General features: G+C 41.0%; 1 protein-coding gene across 1 annotated transcript; it reads left to right on the top strand.

Annotated features, from left to right (window-relative positions):
- Positions 1–4,632: 4,632 nt before the first annotated feature.
- On the top strand, positions 4,633–11,487 carry LOC306788953 (ceramide synthase 2-like). Its single transcript, XM_079284691.1, has 11 exons — positions 4,633–4,733; positions 5,422–5,589; positions 6,702–6,819; positions 7,511–7,629; positions 8,217–8,274; positions 8,372–8,422; positions 8,824–8,916; positions 9,083–9,211; positions 9,802–9,911; positions 10,055–10,208; positions 10,372–11,487. The coding sequence occupies exons 2-11, from the start codon at positions 5,423–5,425 to the stop codon at positions 10,588–10,590; spliced, it is 1,218 nt and encodes a 405-aa protein (XP_079140817.1). The 5' UTR covers positions 4,633–4,733; position 5,422; the 3' UTR covers positions 10,591–11,487.
- Positions 11,488–14,580: the final 3,093 nt, after the last annotated feature.

Raw genomic sequence — 14,580 nt, 5'->3', positions numbered from 1 at the left:
TGACGCAAACTACTGGGTTGTGGACTATGATCTCTCCACTCCTGCTCCGTCTGGGTTCCCCAGGGGCCCAGCGGTGCAGCAGCCCATGCCGGGGCACCCCGAGCAGGGAACGGCGCTGTGTTTCGTTGGCCTCCTCGTGCTGCTGCTGCTCTTTCTCGTCGTTCGCTGCGTCCGCATCTTATTAGACCCCTACAGCAGCATACCAGCCTCATCGTGGACGGATCACAAGGAGGGGATGGACAGAGGACAATTTGATTATGCACTGGTGTGAAGATGAGGGGGGGTCGGGAGATGAAGAGAGGGATGCATTTGGAGACATGTTAAGGTTCTGCTAAAAGCTTCTAGTTCCAAAGTTTCAGCTCCTTAAAATGAAAGAAACTGCATTATGTGTGTTGTTTGGTTGGGGTATTGCAATGCAAGCTGTAAAGATACCAGCATAAAAACTATATTAAACAGAATCTGCACAAGGATTCAATCCAGAGAGAAAAGGAGCAGACACCAGCAGTCCCGCATCTATTTTAATTCCCAGTAATTAACGTCATATTGGAGACTGTTAGGTGGGTATGTTGTTACACTGCAGCTTCTAGAGTGACAAATTGCAGGAAGACAGCGGTCAGTGTCACAGCATTACCGTATGACTCCCGTTTGTCCTGTCATTTTGTAATTCTATCATGTTTCTACAAATCCCAGGGCTGAATTATAAATAGAGAGCAGAGCTGCTGCGAGAGAGGTCCTGATTGAATAAAAGTGAAATCGAATGAGTTTAGGGTAGGCATGGAAGTCACTTAGACAGAACTAATATGCACTGTTGCAGCAGATTTGAAGCAAGATTGAGACCTTTATATGTTGATTTGCTGGTAAAATGTAAAAGTCTTTCTGTCTTTTTTTGGAAGTGCAGCTGAACGAACAATTTAGAAGTTGTCAAAGTTTCTCCGGAACAGGAAACCTGTTTTTATGTGAGCCATGCTGGATATTGTGAGGCATTTATTCAACCTCTAACATGATCCTCAGCTATAATGATTTCTAATTAACCTAAGCCTCTATAATTAGAGGAGATCGCCTCCTGAAATTGAGCTTTAGCTGATATTTGTATCTGTCTATTTTCTTCAATGTGTCCTGAATTTCAACCTTATCCCCTTATACAAGCTGTTGTTTATAATACATAACGGTTTATACTAATTCTTTTATTTGGGGTTTTGTTATTTCATGTCGCCATCCCTTTAAGAGGCTTATGAGGCTCAGTGCAGAGAGTCACTACGCTGACTCAATACGAGTCGTATAAAGTTATGATTATGAAATGCATGTACACCAATTTCTTTTCTCTCATCCTTTTTGCCTTTAGGCCCAGTCCAGTGCACCAGCCAAATCTGTTCAACAGGAATATGAGGAAAGCTAAAAACTATTTCGTACTCACTACTTACTGTCCCTCTGCATCTTGTTGTATTATATTGTTTCTGCCCATATTTTACTGTAAAGTCCTCTCTATAAATAAACTTAAGTATGAATATTTTTGGGATTTGTTAACAAGTTGTTTTGTTTCATTAATGATGACCAAAAGTTTAGCAATACCAATTATCTTGTGTATGTGTGTCTTACTTCCCGGATGTAGACTCTTGCTGGTAATAATTAGGTATTTTCCTAATGTTTCTTGAAATTAGCATTCCGTTTTTAATGAAATAAAAAGCTTTTGTCCTGTCTTTTTCTAAAGTTGCATTGCTTTGCAGTACACACACATAAAAATAGACAGACACACACACACACACGGCACCTAACACACACACACCTCTGAGCAAACACTGTCCTCACTGCTGCTCTACAATCAATTCAAGCAAGATTTAGAGCACATGAAATCAATTGGAGGCTTGTAAAGAGACACAATCAGTTAATTTATGAGGATCGGCCCTCACAGAGTCAGACCGGCCCCCAGGACTCAATATATCCCACCGCTGACTGACATGGACCCTCAGCACTCTGCTTGTTTGGATGGGAAAACATACATAAGAGGAAATCACTCGGCAACTTCTGATTAGCTGTGACCTCTTCTGGATACTTTGAGAACTACAAGTGTGAGTCCACTGATAACTGCGGGATCAATGAGTGTTCAAATGTGCTTCGAAAGAAACATGAGAACGTTTGGGGGTAAAAGTCATTCAAAACTACTTTTAAGAAAAATATTGTGAATAAAAATATGGGGAAAATGATAGATAAATGCATACATTCATACAATCGCTTACTCAAAAGTCATTATGCAGACTAAATAATGAACGATATTATACAGTCCACTTCCACAGTAGCCTACATTGATGCCAGACATTCACATCCCCCTCAGGAAAGATTGTTGTAACTTTGGTGACTTGTCCTCTAGAGCCATCATCAGGTTAAAAGATAAATGTTCAGTACTTTGGTATATAATTACATACATTCCCATCAGCCTCAGTTGTACTTTGTGTAATTAGCACTGGTTAGCATGCTAAACTAATGCTAATATGCTAAACTAAGACGGCAAACAAGGTAAAGATTATACCAGCTAAAGATCAGCATGTTACCCTCTTCATTGTGAGCATGTCAGCATCAACACGTTGGCAAGAAGTAAGGGCAAGTTATCTGGCACAAACAGTGCACAGCCAGCCAAACTGGACTAAAACGGCCCTTTTCAGTTTACAATTCATCAGAGTCCAACAGATGGTTGGATGCACAGCAATCAACAGGACAGATTTTGCTTCAGTGCGTCCTGACAATTTACTTCGTTGACAAAACAACAAAAGCACTCGGTCCCCATCAGTCTCTCACATGTGTACTCAGATATGCAAATAAGGCTGGATCACAGAAAAACAGGACCTCAGGCCTGACATGCATGTTAACATACTGTACATGTGACACTTCCAACATGCCACAATAGTGCTTGGTAAACCAATATTACTATGGCTGGTAATACTATTATAATTATTATCATTGAGTTGTTTATTACTAATCAAAAATATATACATTTAACATGTGCCAAATTTTAGAAGTACTGTAATGTTACCGTAATGGCTGGTGTTGTAAGCTCTGCTTATTTGATTACATCTCACTACAATTTACATGCAGCCATTAGACACACAGAGAAGGCAGGTGCACACAGTATGCAAACAACACATGCAGATCATGGTTGATGTTTGTTGTAAAATGGACACAAACTCTCTTTCCCTTCGTTACAACATCTCCCAGTCAGTTTAACACAGACTTTACGTAAACATCAATGAATTGAAGAATACACCGATGCCTTACACATAACACAGCTGTGCTGTCCTGACTGATAAGGATGACAGAAATAATAGCTCATCTGCAGTAGTGATGTTGTCAGCAGACAGCCTGCTTATCGCCTTCCACGACAATACTGTCTGATTGTGCTGAAGAGCAGGTTGGTGTGTGAGGACTGGGGTGTGTCTGCATGGCTTCACGAGAAGCGAGTGACTGTGTTTGTGTGTTTTAAGGGTGTGCCATTGGGGTTTGTGTTACAGCAGGTAAACACACAGCCCTCAATGACAGCATGCACGTCTATTCAGAGTAAAGTCTGTGTGCTCAACTGTGCACATACTTGGTGAGGTCCGATTACCTTCAAACTAGGAAGTCCTGGAAGTGTCCTGGATTGTTGCTATGGGTGTTAACAGCAGATTTCCAAGAGAGTGGGCACCCAGGAGATGTCTGTCATGAGCACAATCTATGATGGAGTGTAAGGAAACGAAATTAGATACACCTGTTACTTATTGTCAAAGAAGCATCAAGCATTGAATGTTCATTGTTGAGTACAACTTCTGGTAGAATATAAGGGAATCGAATGAGATGAGTAAGTTTGCTGCTGAAAAGCAGCATGAAAAAGTAGCAATCACAAATGAATGCTAAATGCTTAAACGTAGCATAATAGCTCAAGTAAAGAAGGGTCATAAAGTCAGTGTCAGTTACAGAACAATATAAATATATTAAGTTTGCTAAGTCAGCAAACTGCTCGTTCCAGACCAAGTGAAGCAGTAACAGCAAAACGCATTTAGTGGGTGTAATTGAAACAAGGTGCGTTTTATTTGATCACGATTTCAACTTTTCATTTGTAAAAGGAAGAATATGTTTTTTCTTCTCACAAAAGTGACATAATATCACTGCTGTTGTGACGTTTGTTTCACTTTATGCATGTACAAACTAACTCCATTGACGTTTTCATGACATTATAAAGTGACGCTGCTCAAAACCTGCTGCAGTGGTTCCTCTGTTGCCCATGCTGAGTGACTGGGTTGTGGTTGTGAAGAGTCGCTGTGGGAAAGAGACACCCCTCGTGGTTAGCCGCTCAACCATCAAGCTGCACCACAGCCAGCTTCATCCACCTGTTAGAGACAGACACGGAATACCGGAAGCCTTCAGAATAAAAGGTACACCTGAGTTACCTTTACGAGCAAGCAGCACATGTCTATTTATGTTGTGTCTTCTAGAGAGCGTGGAAGACAAAAACAGACGTCTTTTCACCTTAAATCATTACAAACGGAAACGGTCTCTACCAGTGGCTATTATTTTGAAATTAGTAGTGTCTTCTCTTCCTCGTGCCTAACTTGACACCTGAGCGACCCGTCTCCTCTGTGGTGAAGTCGTTAGGGATACAGCGGTACGGAAGCGCATCCCCAGCCACACAAGGCTGCAACAAATTCACAGTTTAAGGTGTATTTTATTCTTCTATCCCCTCAGGATCAGTTCATCACTGCGGACAGGTGAGTCTCTGGCATGCAGCCCGTTTCTTTCAACAGGTCAACTACAACTTGGTGTGTTTCACCTTGGAAATGAATAGACTGCCTACTGTACTTCCAGCTGGTTTTCAACAAAGACAATATGTTTTTGTATGCTTGTGCTGCTCTTTACTGGAGTATTTATGCTATACTATTATATTAGGGGCTTTTTCTGTTTGTTTCACAGCCTTGTGAACCACACCCTTGGTTGTTTTGTGGCATTATTGACAAACTAAGTAACATTCCAAAAGGATATTCAACTTGATGTATTGTTTATAGCTTTTCTGTGACTTATTAACAATGGAATCAAACATTTTATGTCGTTTTTGTAGCTTGGAATAGAGTATGTTATCAGATGTGGCAAATATTACAATATGTTGCTAATATGTTATGTGCCAACATAGTATTCCTTGTTTGCGCTCTCTCTCTCTCTCTCACCTACCCACTGTATATATATATACACACACACACACACACACACACACACAAACCAACAAGCAAGCACAATCACAGGTCACAGGTTTCACTGCACTCACTGCTTACTTCTTACTTCCAACCGGACTACCCGGATGGGGTTTACCTGGATGAACTCACATTTGGTCGGGCTGAGGCTTAACTATGTGGAAACCTCTGTTTTAATCCTCAACACTTCTGCCTGTCCATCCCGCGGCAGAATGGACCTGCTGCCGGATGTGTGGAGGCAGGACTACTGGCTTCCTCCAGGTGTGACCTGGAGGGACGTGGAACAGCTGGCCGACTCTGACCGACCACGTCCCCACCACCTTCTCATAGCTCTGCCCCTCGCGCTGGGCTTTGTCGCCCTGCGCTACGTGTTTGAGAGGTAAAACACTGATCTCTTTGTTCCGGAAAGGCCTGGATGGCGTTGTGGGGATATCGAGTCACGGGAAGAGAGTAAACACTTATCCTGCCTGATCTGAAATATCACCTCCAGCCCTCTTTTTAAGAAACACAATTATCTAAGTTTTTTTTTATGCCATTTTAATTTGACTTGGTTCCAAAAGCAGGTGGTTGACAGAGCAGATATTGTAATCAGGGGAAAAAAGGCCTTAAGGGAATAAAATGAGAGATAAATAGAAATGTTCTGACCTAAATGGAGGATTTTCTATTTTAATTGAAATTTTATTGTAGCTGTAAACCACATTTTGTTTGCATTAATTGCTTTTACCACATCTAATGCTTTTCAGATTGAACTTTATTTCCAAAATCAAATGATTTATCAACTTGAAGAGAAACTACAGGTGGTTTCAGAGGGCTTGTTAGGAGTGCATAACAATAGACTTTCTACACACGCAGATATTCTTCAGGGGTTTTGATTGGCTGATTGCATCCCCAGAGTGTTCACTGTTGTAACATTTACAGGAGTGAAGAGTCGGTGGAATCAAATGGCTTCTTAAAGCTAATTAAAATGTCATTGTTATTCCTACACAATGCTACTTGATTCTGTTGTATTCTGATATCAGATATTTACTCTGTGAGGTATATTATATTTGTGGTTTTTCACATTATGCTTGGTTGTAGTCATATTGCACTATTCTATTATACTGTAGATACTATACAACACATTTTTAACACTGGTTTAGAGTACCGTAAAGTATACAGTCTAGCATTAATATATTTGTTATCTTTGTTTATTACTTATTCGTTTTCTTTTTCCACTTCTATGGACTGTGTCTTGTGCTGTTATGCTAAATTTCTTCCCTGTGATTAAAATTCTTAACTTAAACACAAATATCTGTCAAGTTTGGTATTGACACGATACATCCATGCACACACACTGCTTTGTTGTCTGCTTTAACACATATATTGTACATACAGCACAGCCGTCAGTTATCCTGAAGTATGGCTAAACAATTCAGGCTGGTGCCTCACTGTCCCGCAGGGGTTGTTACCGGTATATCATAATTTGTGTAAACTGTTTTTTGTTGCCTCCAGGTTTTTTGCCCCACCCATGGGCAGATGTTTGGGGGTGAAGAATAGATTACAAGTGACTGCTGCCTCCTCCCCGCAGCTGGAGTCGTTTTACACCCAGAGGAGCAGACAACCGACACAGGTTCGTCTGAACAAGGCCTCAGTGTTCATGCATTCAATTTGTAGCACGTTTTTCACATCATCCAAAAGAAGTTGGAAAAGGATCAAGGAAGGATATTCTTAAATTTCTAATCATGCTCATTTTAAGCATTTATTTCCTCGTGTTTGTTGCTGGGACTTCATGTGTGAAAAGCAAAGCGGAACAAGATTGTTGTGATGGTAACACATCCTTCTTCCTGGAAAAGCCTCTCCTGGGGGAAAACACTACATTTACAGATGTTATGTCCACATTAATTATTCTCTTTCAGTTTATAGATAAACTAGAAGTGCTTCCAGAATATTTCTCACATTTATTTTTCTTTATCGTCATACAAAATACTAACAAAGAATATATAAACGCTTTACTGCCTCACACGACCACATTTAATTAATCCCAGCAGGCCTGTTTGTTTTAAACCTGCAGATGATAATTAATATGCGTCACTTATTCGGCTAACACGTTTACTTTTTACGACAACACTTTGGAAGTAACTTAACACCAGCACCCATAGTGCAGTCGATATGATGTATCTGCCTCCATCTGTTTTCCCCTTTTGTCATTTCCTCCTTCATGCCCGCCCCTTTTTGATTACATTATACTTATCTTTCAAGATTGCTTTCAGCTCTCCGTCCCTCCCCATTTCATTCATTTCTTCCTCCTATTGTTGTTTTAGAGTGAAATTGTTCGTTTGATGTCGTTGTGTGGCAAAACCCAGAGGCAGATAGAGACCTGGTTCAGACTTCGCAGGAACCAAGACAGGCCGTCTCTCACCAAGAAGTTTGCTGAAGCTGCGTGAGTAGTGCTCTCTCTCTCTCTCTCTCCCCCCCCCCCCCCCTCCCTCCACAGCCCCTAATCACTGTTCAGGTTACAGATGACTATCCTCAAGAACACTTCCATCACCAAAAACCCTTAGACAACTGTGGGAAAAGCCTTGAGAACTAGACTTGCAGGATTCACCGCTGCAAAAAGAGATACCAGCTATGTTGATAAGTGTGTAGACTTTGCTGTGGCGACTATCAACAGAGAGGGCTGACACAGGGAGGTTTGGCCAACATGTCAACAAAGATCATCTGTGATTCTTTTTGTGTATTGCAAACAAACAAAACAGGTTTACCTTCCATGACGCGGTCAGATACTGCAGCAAAGCTGGCCTGATTGTAGGGTGGTAGCCTCTTTTCAGTTACAAACCCAGAACTGTTAAGCAACAGGTGCGCAGGTGATTTTAATGACCCACTAAGTCCTGGTGACACACACACACAGTCACCAGCAGTGACCTAGTGACAGGCACACAACCACAACACATTTCTTGCTTCCACAGCCTCGTTTACTTTTTTAAAGTTTCTTTCCAAATGTATGATCTGAAGTGGTTTCGTTTGCAGTTGGAGGTTCTTTTTCTACCTCACAGCGTTCATGGCTGGACTGGCGTGTTTGATTGATGTGAGTATGGGTTTCAAAAGAGTTTTAATGCAATACCACATGCTATTTAAGATTTACGTTTTATGGCTTGGAAACTATCTTTATCTTTTCTCCACAGAGCCCATGGTTCTGGGACCGCAGGGAATGTTGGCGGCAATATCCAGTTCAGGTGAAGACCTCCAGTAACAGCATGCCACTGCGTTGGATAATGAGTGTGTCCTATTTCATGATAAAGATGTGATCAAAACTCCTGCCATTTTAATCTGATTGCTATCAAGTTTGCAATTTCAGTCTCTTTCTGCACCTAGAGTGCCCTCACAATGTATTTGTTAAACTTCATTTTAGGGCTGCAAGTGATGTATATTTTCATTCTCAATTAATCTTCAGATTATCTTGATTCACCCCCCCAAGACAATAAGTTCCTTTGTAATAGCAACAATTATAGCAGAAGATGGTTTTGATGCATTAACCTCTGGGTTTCGGGTTTACGCTTCTGTGCTCCATTTTTGTGCCACCAGTAAGTGTCTTTGAATCTCTTTGCATTGACTGTTGAATGATGTTTGTACGCAGCCCATGGAGAGAGCTCATTACTGGTACTACATGCTTGAGTTGGGGTTTTATGGCTCTCTGCTCCTTCGGATCCCTGTGGACATCAAGAGGAAGGTGAGGAGCTATAGAGGAGGGGATACAATAAGATATTAGCCCTATGTTTGCTTCAGCCTGGTCATATTTCACAGTTGACGGCTTGCACTTCTGTTTTAATGAGAGCCTCGACTTAACACATGGTTTAATAAGTGCCTCGAGCATCTACACATGTTTGCTTTGCCAGGATTTTAAAGAACAGGTGATCCACCATTTGGCCACCATCTTCCTGCTCAGTTTCTCCTACTGCGCCAACTACATTCGCATCGGCACCTTGGTCATGCTGCTTCACGACTCCTCTGACATCCTGCTCGAGGTAACACGTCATCTCCAATACTCTCCCACCGTCATGCTGCTTTCATGCAACATTGGTGGATCTTAAGAGTCTAATGTCATCCATTCAGCCTCCAGGGCCACAGCTAAACGGACACATGGGACCTCACAACCATAATTATTCTCTTCAGGGCATGTGACGATAGATTCACCTCCATGTAAACGGTCTAAACTTTGTAAACTGCAGTCAGGGGTTCACTCGGTGCTCCCGGTTGTTCTTAGAACAAAAGTATCTCGTCTGAGCAGGCAGACCCTGTTACTGAGGCCTGATGGCTAAAAGCACTTGAGCAGCCCAAGCTGACAACAATAAAGACATACGAATAATGATAACACTTCATATATGTCGTGCATATCCTGTAGGTCTGCTCGTGTTACACACTCTTTATAGACTGAAAGGACATTAAGCACAGACGCTCATTTTGATCTTGTTGAAGACATATTTGCCTGTTTATTAATACTTTATTCTAATCCCCAGTCTTCGCTCATTAACTCTTTCTGCCTGATGCTGAACTAATGTTTCTGAGGTTACTTTCGCTTTACATATAGCTTCAATTACGGTTTGTATTTTTGCAGTCTGCCAAGATGTTCAACTACGGCACTGGCTGGAGGAAGACTTGTGACACACTGTTTGTTGTGTTTGCTGTTGCCTTCCTTGTGACTCGACTGGTGATTTTCCCCAGCAAGTAAGTTTAGTCTGCAGCTGGTTTCCCATGTTTCGGGTTGAAATGCTTGACTACTTAACTACTTCATGCAGCACGGGCGACTTGTAAGTCTGCTGTCAGGAACGCTTCTTTCAGCGTTACTTTTACGATTCGATTACTTACAGAATCATCCACACCTCCCTGGTGCTGTCCATGGAGGAGTTTGAACCTTTTGCCGGCTACTACTTTTTCAACGTCCTGCTGATGGTGCTGCAGGCTCTTCACATCTTCTGGGCTGGTTTAATCATACGCATGGTTTACAAGTTCCTGAAAGGCAAGGTGAGAATCAGCAGTGAAATCAATCACAGGGCTAATATTTGCAATATTTACAGAGTAGCTTTCATATGGAAAGACATGTGGAGTCCTATATTAACATCCAATATAACCCTGGATCCTCTGCTCAGTCACGCACATTAAACTCTGCATCTGCTTCTGTCTCCAGCTGGAAAAAGATGAGCGCAGTGATGAAGAGAGCGAGGTTGAGGAGGAAGAAGATGATAAAGGAGAAGGGGAAAATGCGGATCAAGGAGGAGATTATCGTTGGGAGAGAAGTAAAGACAAAATGAACTCCAAACTGTCGATGCTGACCAACAGCTGTGTCCTAAATAAACTGACCAACCACAGGGCATCTGCAGCCGACAAGATGCGTAAAGCTCAGTAAAGTCCTGATGATTGAAACAGCCACGATTTACTTATTGAGTGTATGACCGACGTGACGCTTTACCTTATTTACTATATGATGATGCCACTGTGCGTCACACTTAATGGAGAGTGAAATTAGGCAACACTTCATCATTAGTCTCTGTAACATTCTGACATAGCAGAGGATAGTTTGGATCTATTTACTTCTGGGTTTTGGGCCCAGGATGCTTCTGCTCCGCGACTCTGCTCCGCACACCAGACAGGACTTAAACCCACAATTCCTGGCTCTGAGGTGCACTGCCTTACCCATAAGGCCACTGGGACACTTTTCTCTAAACACGGATGGTAGTCTGGGAGTGTGAAGTACAATTCTGGGGATCATGAAAGTGCACAGTGCCTGTTGTTTTTCTTCATTGTAGCCTGTACGCTGCAGACCGTTTACACTATTTGTCAAACAGCAAGCCAACAAAGCACATGTTTGAAGACAAAAAAAGAGATTGTAACTAAGAAATAGCACAGTAGCACGTAAGACCCAGTATAGACATTTGAATGCAGGAAACACAGTCATGCTTTTACTCTATGTTTGAATCTTGTGATGATTTAAGTCATTGAAATAGTTTTGATGTGTGATACAGTAGAATTATATTGTTTCATTCACTACTCTTTTAAATCATACGTAGACAGTCCGTCATTGGACAGCTAAAATATATGCAAACCTTTTTATTTCACAAGTTACATTTGATTCATTGTTTCATAATAATTATTATTGATGCTCTACCTATTGGTCCTGATTGTTACACTGTAAATATTTATGATCCACACCGCTAACCTGATTTTTGACATTCTATATATTGTAATATATTTTGGATCTGCATCTTATTGTTATTTTTGTGAAGCACTCCTTATATTCGTACTTTTTCCTACTTTGTACTGCAACTGCTGCACAGCAATGGATAAATAAAGTTCCATCTTATCTCATCACAGGCTGATGCTCTGCAGCTTCTTCTACGGGTAGCTGGTACCACAGCGCCATCTCGTGGCTCACACCAGGTTGACACTAACAGGCTGGGTGCGATCCTGACATGTTGTAGATATGTAACTAATCGTATCAAAGATTATGTCATTGACTGAGGTGACATTAAGAGACATATTACACATCAGTACTATTTGTTTGATGAGTTATGGTTAAATATCGTGTGTGAGGGCGGATCCACACCTTTCCCAGTCTAACACGTGATCAATGTTCTTCACGGCTCCTGAGATTATTTCCGACAGTCCGACAGCGGACCGATTATTTGCTGGTTTTTCGATAGAAGTGAGTGTTATCCTAAATTATTATTACTAGTTTAAGTGTGTGCAACTAATTAGAAATGTACTCTTTGTTCGCGCTAAGTGGTTCGTTCAGTTTAACTAAGCTCGGACCAGCCCACGCGAACACCTGAGACTGCCATTGCTCGTGTTACCGTTAATTTAGTGGGCTTTATTTAAGTTAACTAGTCAACTATTTTAAGATAACTGACAATTTACATGTTAACGCCCACGAGGCAGGAGGTTAGCTTTGTGTGGTGGCCATTCCTACTATTCGGTGCCATTTCAGCCAGGTTTACTTCCATCAAAATGTTTAAAATTTTCCATGATTTTTACATTTCATCTGAAAGAGGGCTTGTAAAACTATAAGAAAAATGTATTGGTCAAGCTCAGGATATAATGGTCTAATCATTTTGAACAATTTCTTTACATGTGAGCAAGACCAAATGTCCACCCTGTTACCAAACAGTCAGATATCTATTAATATGTGTTTTGAATACACAGGTATTGTAATTGTTACATTTTCTAAGAGTAAATATGTCCCTTACTTTAGCCTTAAAAATATATTTTGAACAGTATTTACAAACAAGCTTTAATTTGAAAAAAAGTTGTTCTCTATTTTAAGGCATAATGTAACATTAAGTTCCACTGTTACTGTGCAAAACAGTAACAGGTACATTTTATGCTAAAGTTAGCCATTACTACTCATGAGATGAAAAACAAGCTAGCACTTAGTGACAACAGAGGAAGATTTTTAGTACATTTATTGACCTTATTTTCAAAATTACCAAAAATGATTGGTTTCCACTATGAATAAGCGTAAGAGGGTGGACATGTTATGAGTTACAACATCATTCAAGCATTCTAACACATTGATTAAAAAGGTTTAATAAATAGTGATACTTACTCTGCTACTTGTAGATTATTTTCCCCCAAAAGGTGCATGCTACTTCCTCAGTCACATGACTTGAGGAAATGTCATGGGGCGTGCGCAGGGAGATTTTCATCATAGTAACAGGGGGGACAGTCAACTCAGGGACAAAACATATCTTAAAGATTTAAGCATTAAAAGCGCATTAATAACAAAATACAACATTTGGTGAGGAATATTATAAATATAGCTATACAACAATGAGGAAACATTTGGAATTTGTTTGATTTATATTACTTATATCTGTATCTTAACTTGACCAAACATGATTGGGGACATGGCAGTTTAGTCTACTTGTGCTAAAATTGGAGTAATTATTTCCAATTAAATTATTCCTGCATACATATAAATTTGTTTTATGGTAGAGGGGGGTTAACCATGCAAGACAAGCTTTTAGAAAGAATTATAAGGCCATCTTTACACAAACTATACCGTATTATGTAGTGGGGACTCAAATGGCACCAAATGCTAGGAATGACCCAGAGTACGATATAAAACGTTCACCGTTTAAAGTTAACGCTCGACCACATGTAACGGTTACCCTCCACACGCATTTTAGCGTCTCCTTAGTGACTATATTTTAATGCCTCTCATGCTTTTATCTCTTTTAATTTAAGTTACATTTGTTTCTATTTCGCCGATGATTGGCCACCTAGCGGTGGAGAAGTTAAATGCAGTCAATTCGCTTAACCCGAGGTGTCCACAAGGGGGCGCTCTTGTATCGGTGATTAACGTGTTGATGTGACCTCGGACACTTCCCGGTGTATTGTACAGTACTGATGAGTATTCTTTATACTTTATGAGGTACAGCTGCCGTACAGTTGTCTCCATATGGCAGAATTGTCTCTCTGGTTAGCGCGTTCGGCTGTTAACCGAAAGGTTGGTGGTTCGAGCCCACCCAGGGACTGAATCTTTTCTCTTTTCATGAGAGCGACAGGACGACGGTGGTTATTTCTGCTCTAACAGTCTGCTCCTCTCATGCCCAGGTGCTGTGCTCCTTTACATCCTCGTGCTGTCGACTGACGCAAGAAGAAGTGCGGATGCACCAATCACGTCGGACCCAAGAAGAAGCTGAAGTAGACGGCTGGAATCAATATGGTCAATAAAACATGTTGACAAGAGATTGAGTAATAGATGCTTTCTCAGTTCCAGTTTTCTTCTCAATGTTTTGCTGGTTTCTGTGACAAAATCAGACCAGTGGGCGTGTTCTGTGAACACAGCAGCTCCAATAGATCAAACGACAGCATATTGACACATTTTCAGCACGTTTCTTTCACCTTATCAACCTGAGATCGTAGATGACACAGAAACCAAACATCACGGGTTGGTGTGTCTACATGGACAGTATAAACCTGGGAAGGTGGACAGACTGGTGTCCATAGTGTGTGAAATCATACCGAGTGCTGAGGTAAGCGATAGTTGCTTCTTTAACACTCAAATTATTTAAAGATGATGTAGAAGTATCAACATCAACACTTCATCACAGTGTCAGTCCAGACGTGATGACAGGTGAGTAGGATCACGATGGATCTGATATGAAATCTGAGAGCTTGGAGGACTCGTTCACGAAAATTGACATACATTTTGGTTAAAAAAAAAACAAGGTTCATTTAATTTGCTGCAGGAAGATGGGTTCACAAACGCAATTTAAAAACCACAAACAAAAAGAAAGTTCTTTAGCGGGAATGCCATGTTCACTGTCATTCAGACCTGGAAGCTGTCCAGTACAACCACAGTGTGATCCGAGGGCCACAAAGCACCCTTCACTGG

Source organism: Melanostigma gelatinosum (genome assembly GCF_949748355.1).
Source record: "Melanostigma gelatinosum genome assembly, chromosome: 15".
Classification (NCBI taxonomy): Eukaryota; Metazoa; Chordata; class Actinopteri; order Perciformes; family Zoarcidae; genus Melanostigma; species Melanostigma gelatinosum.
This window is presented reverse-complemented; position numbering and strand designations above follow the sequence as displayed.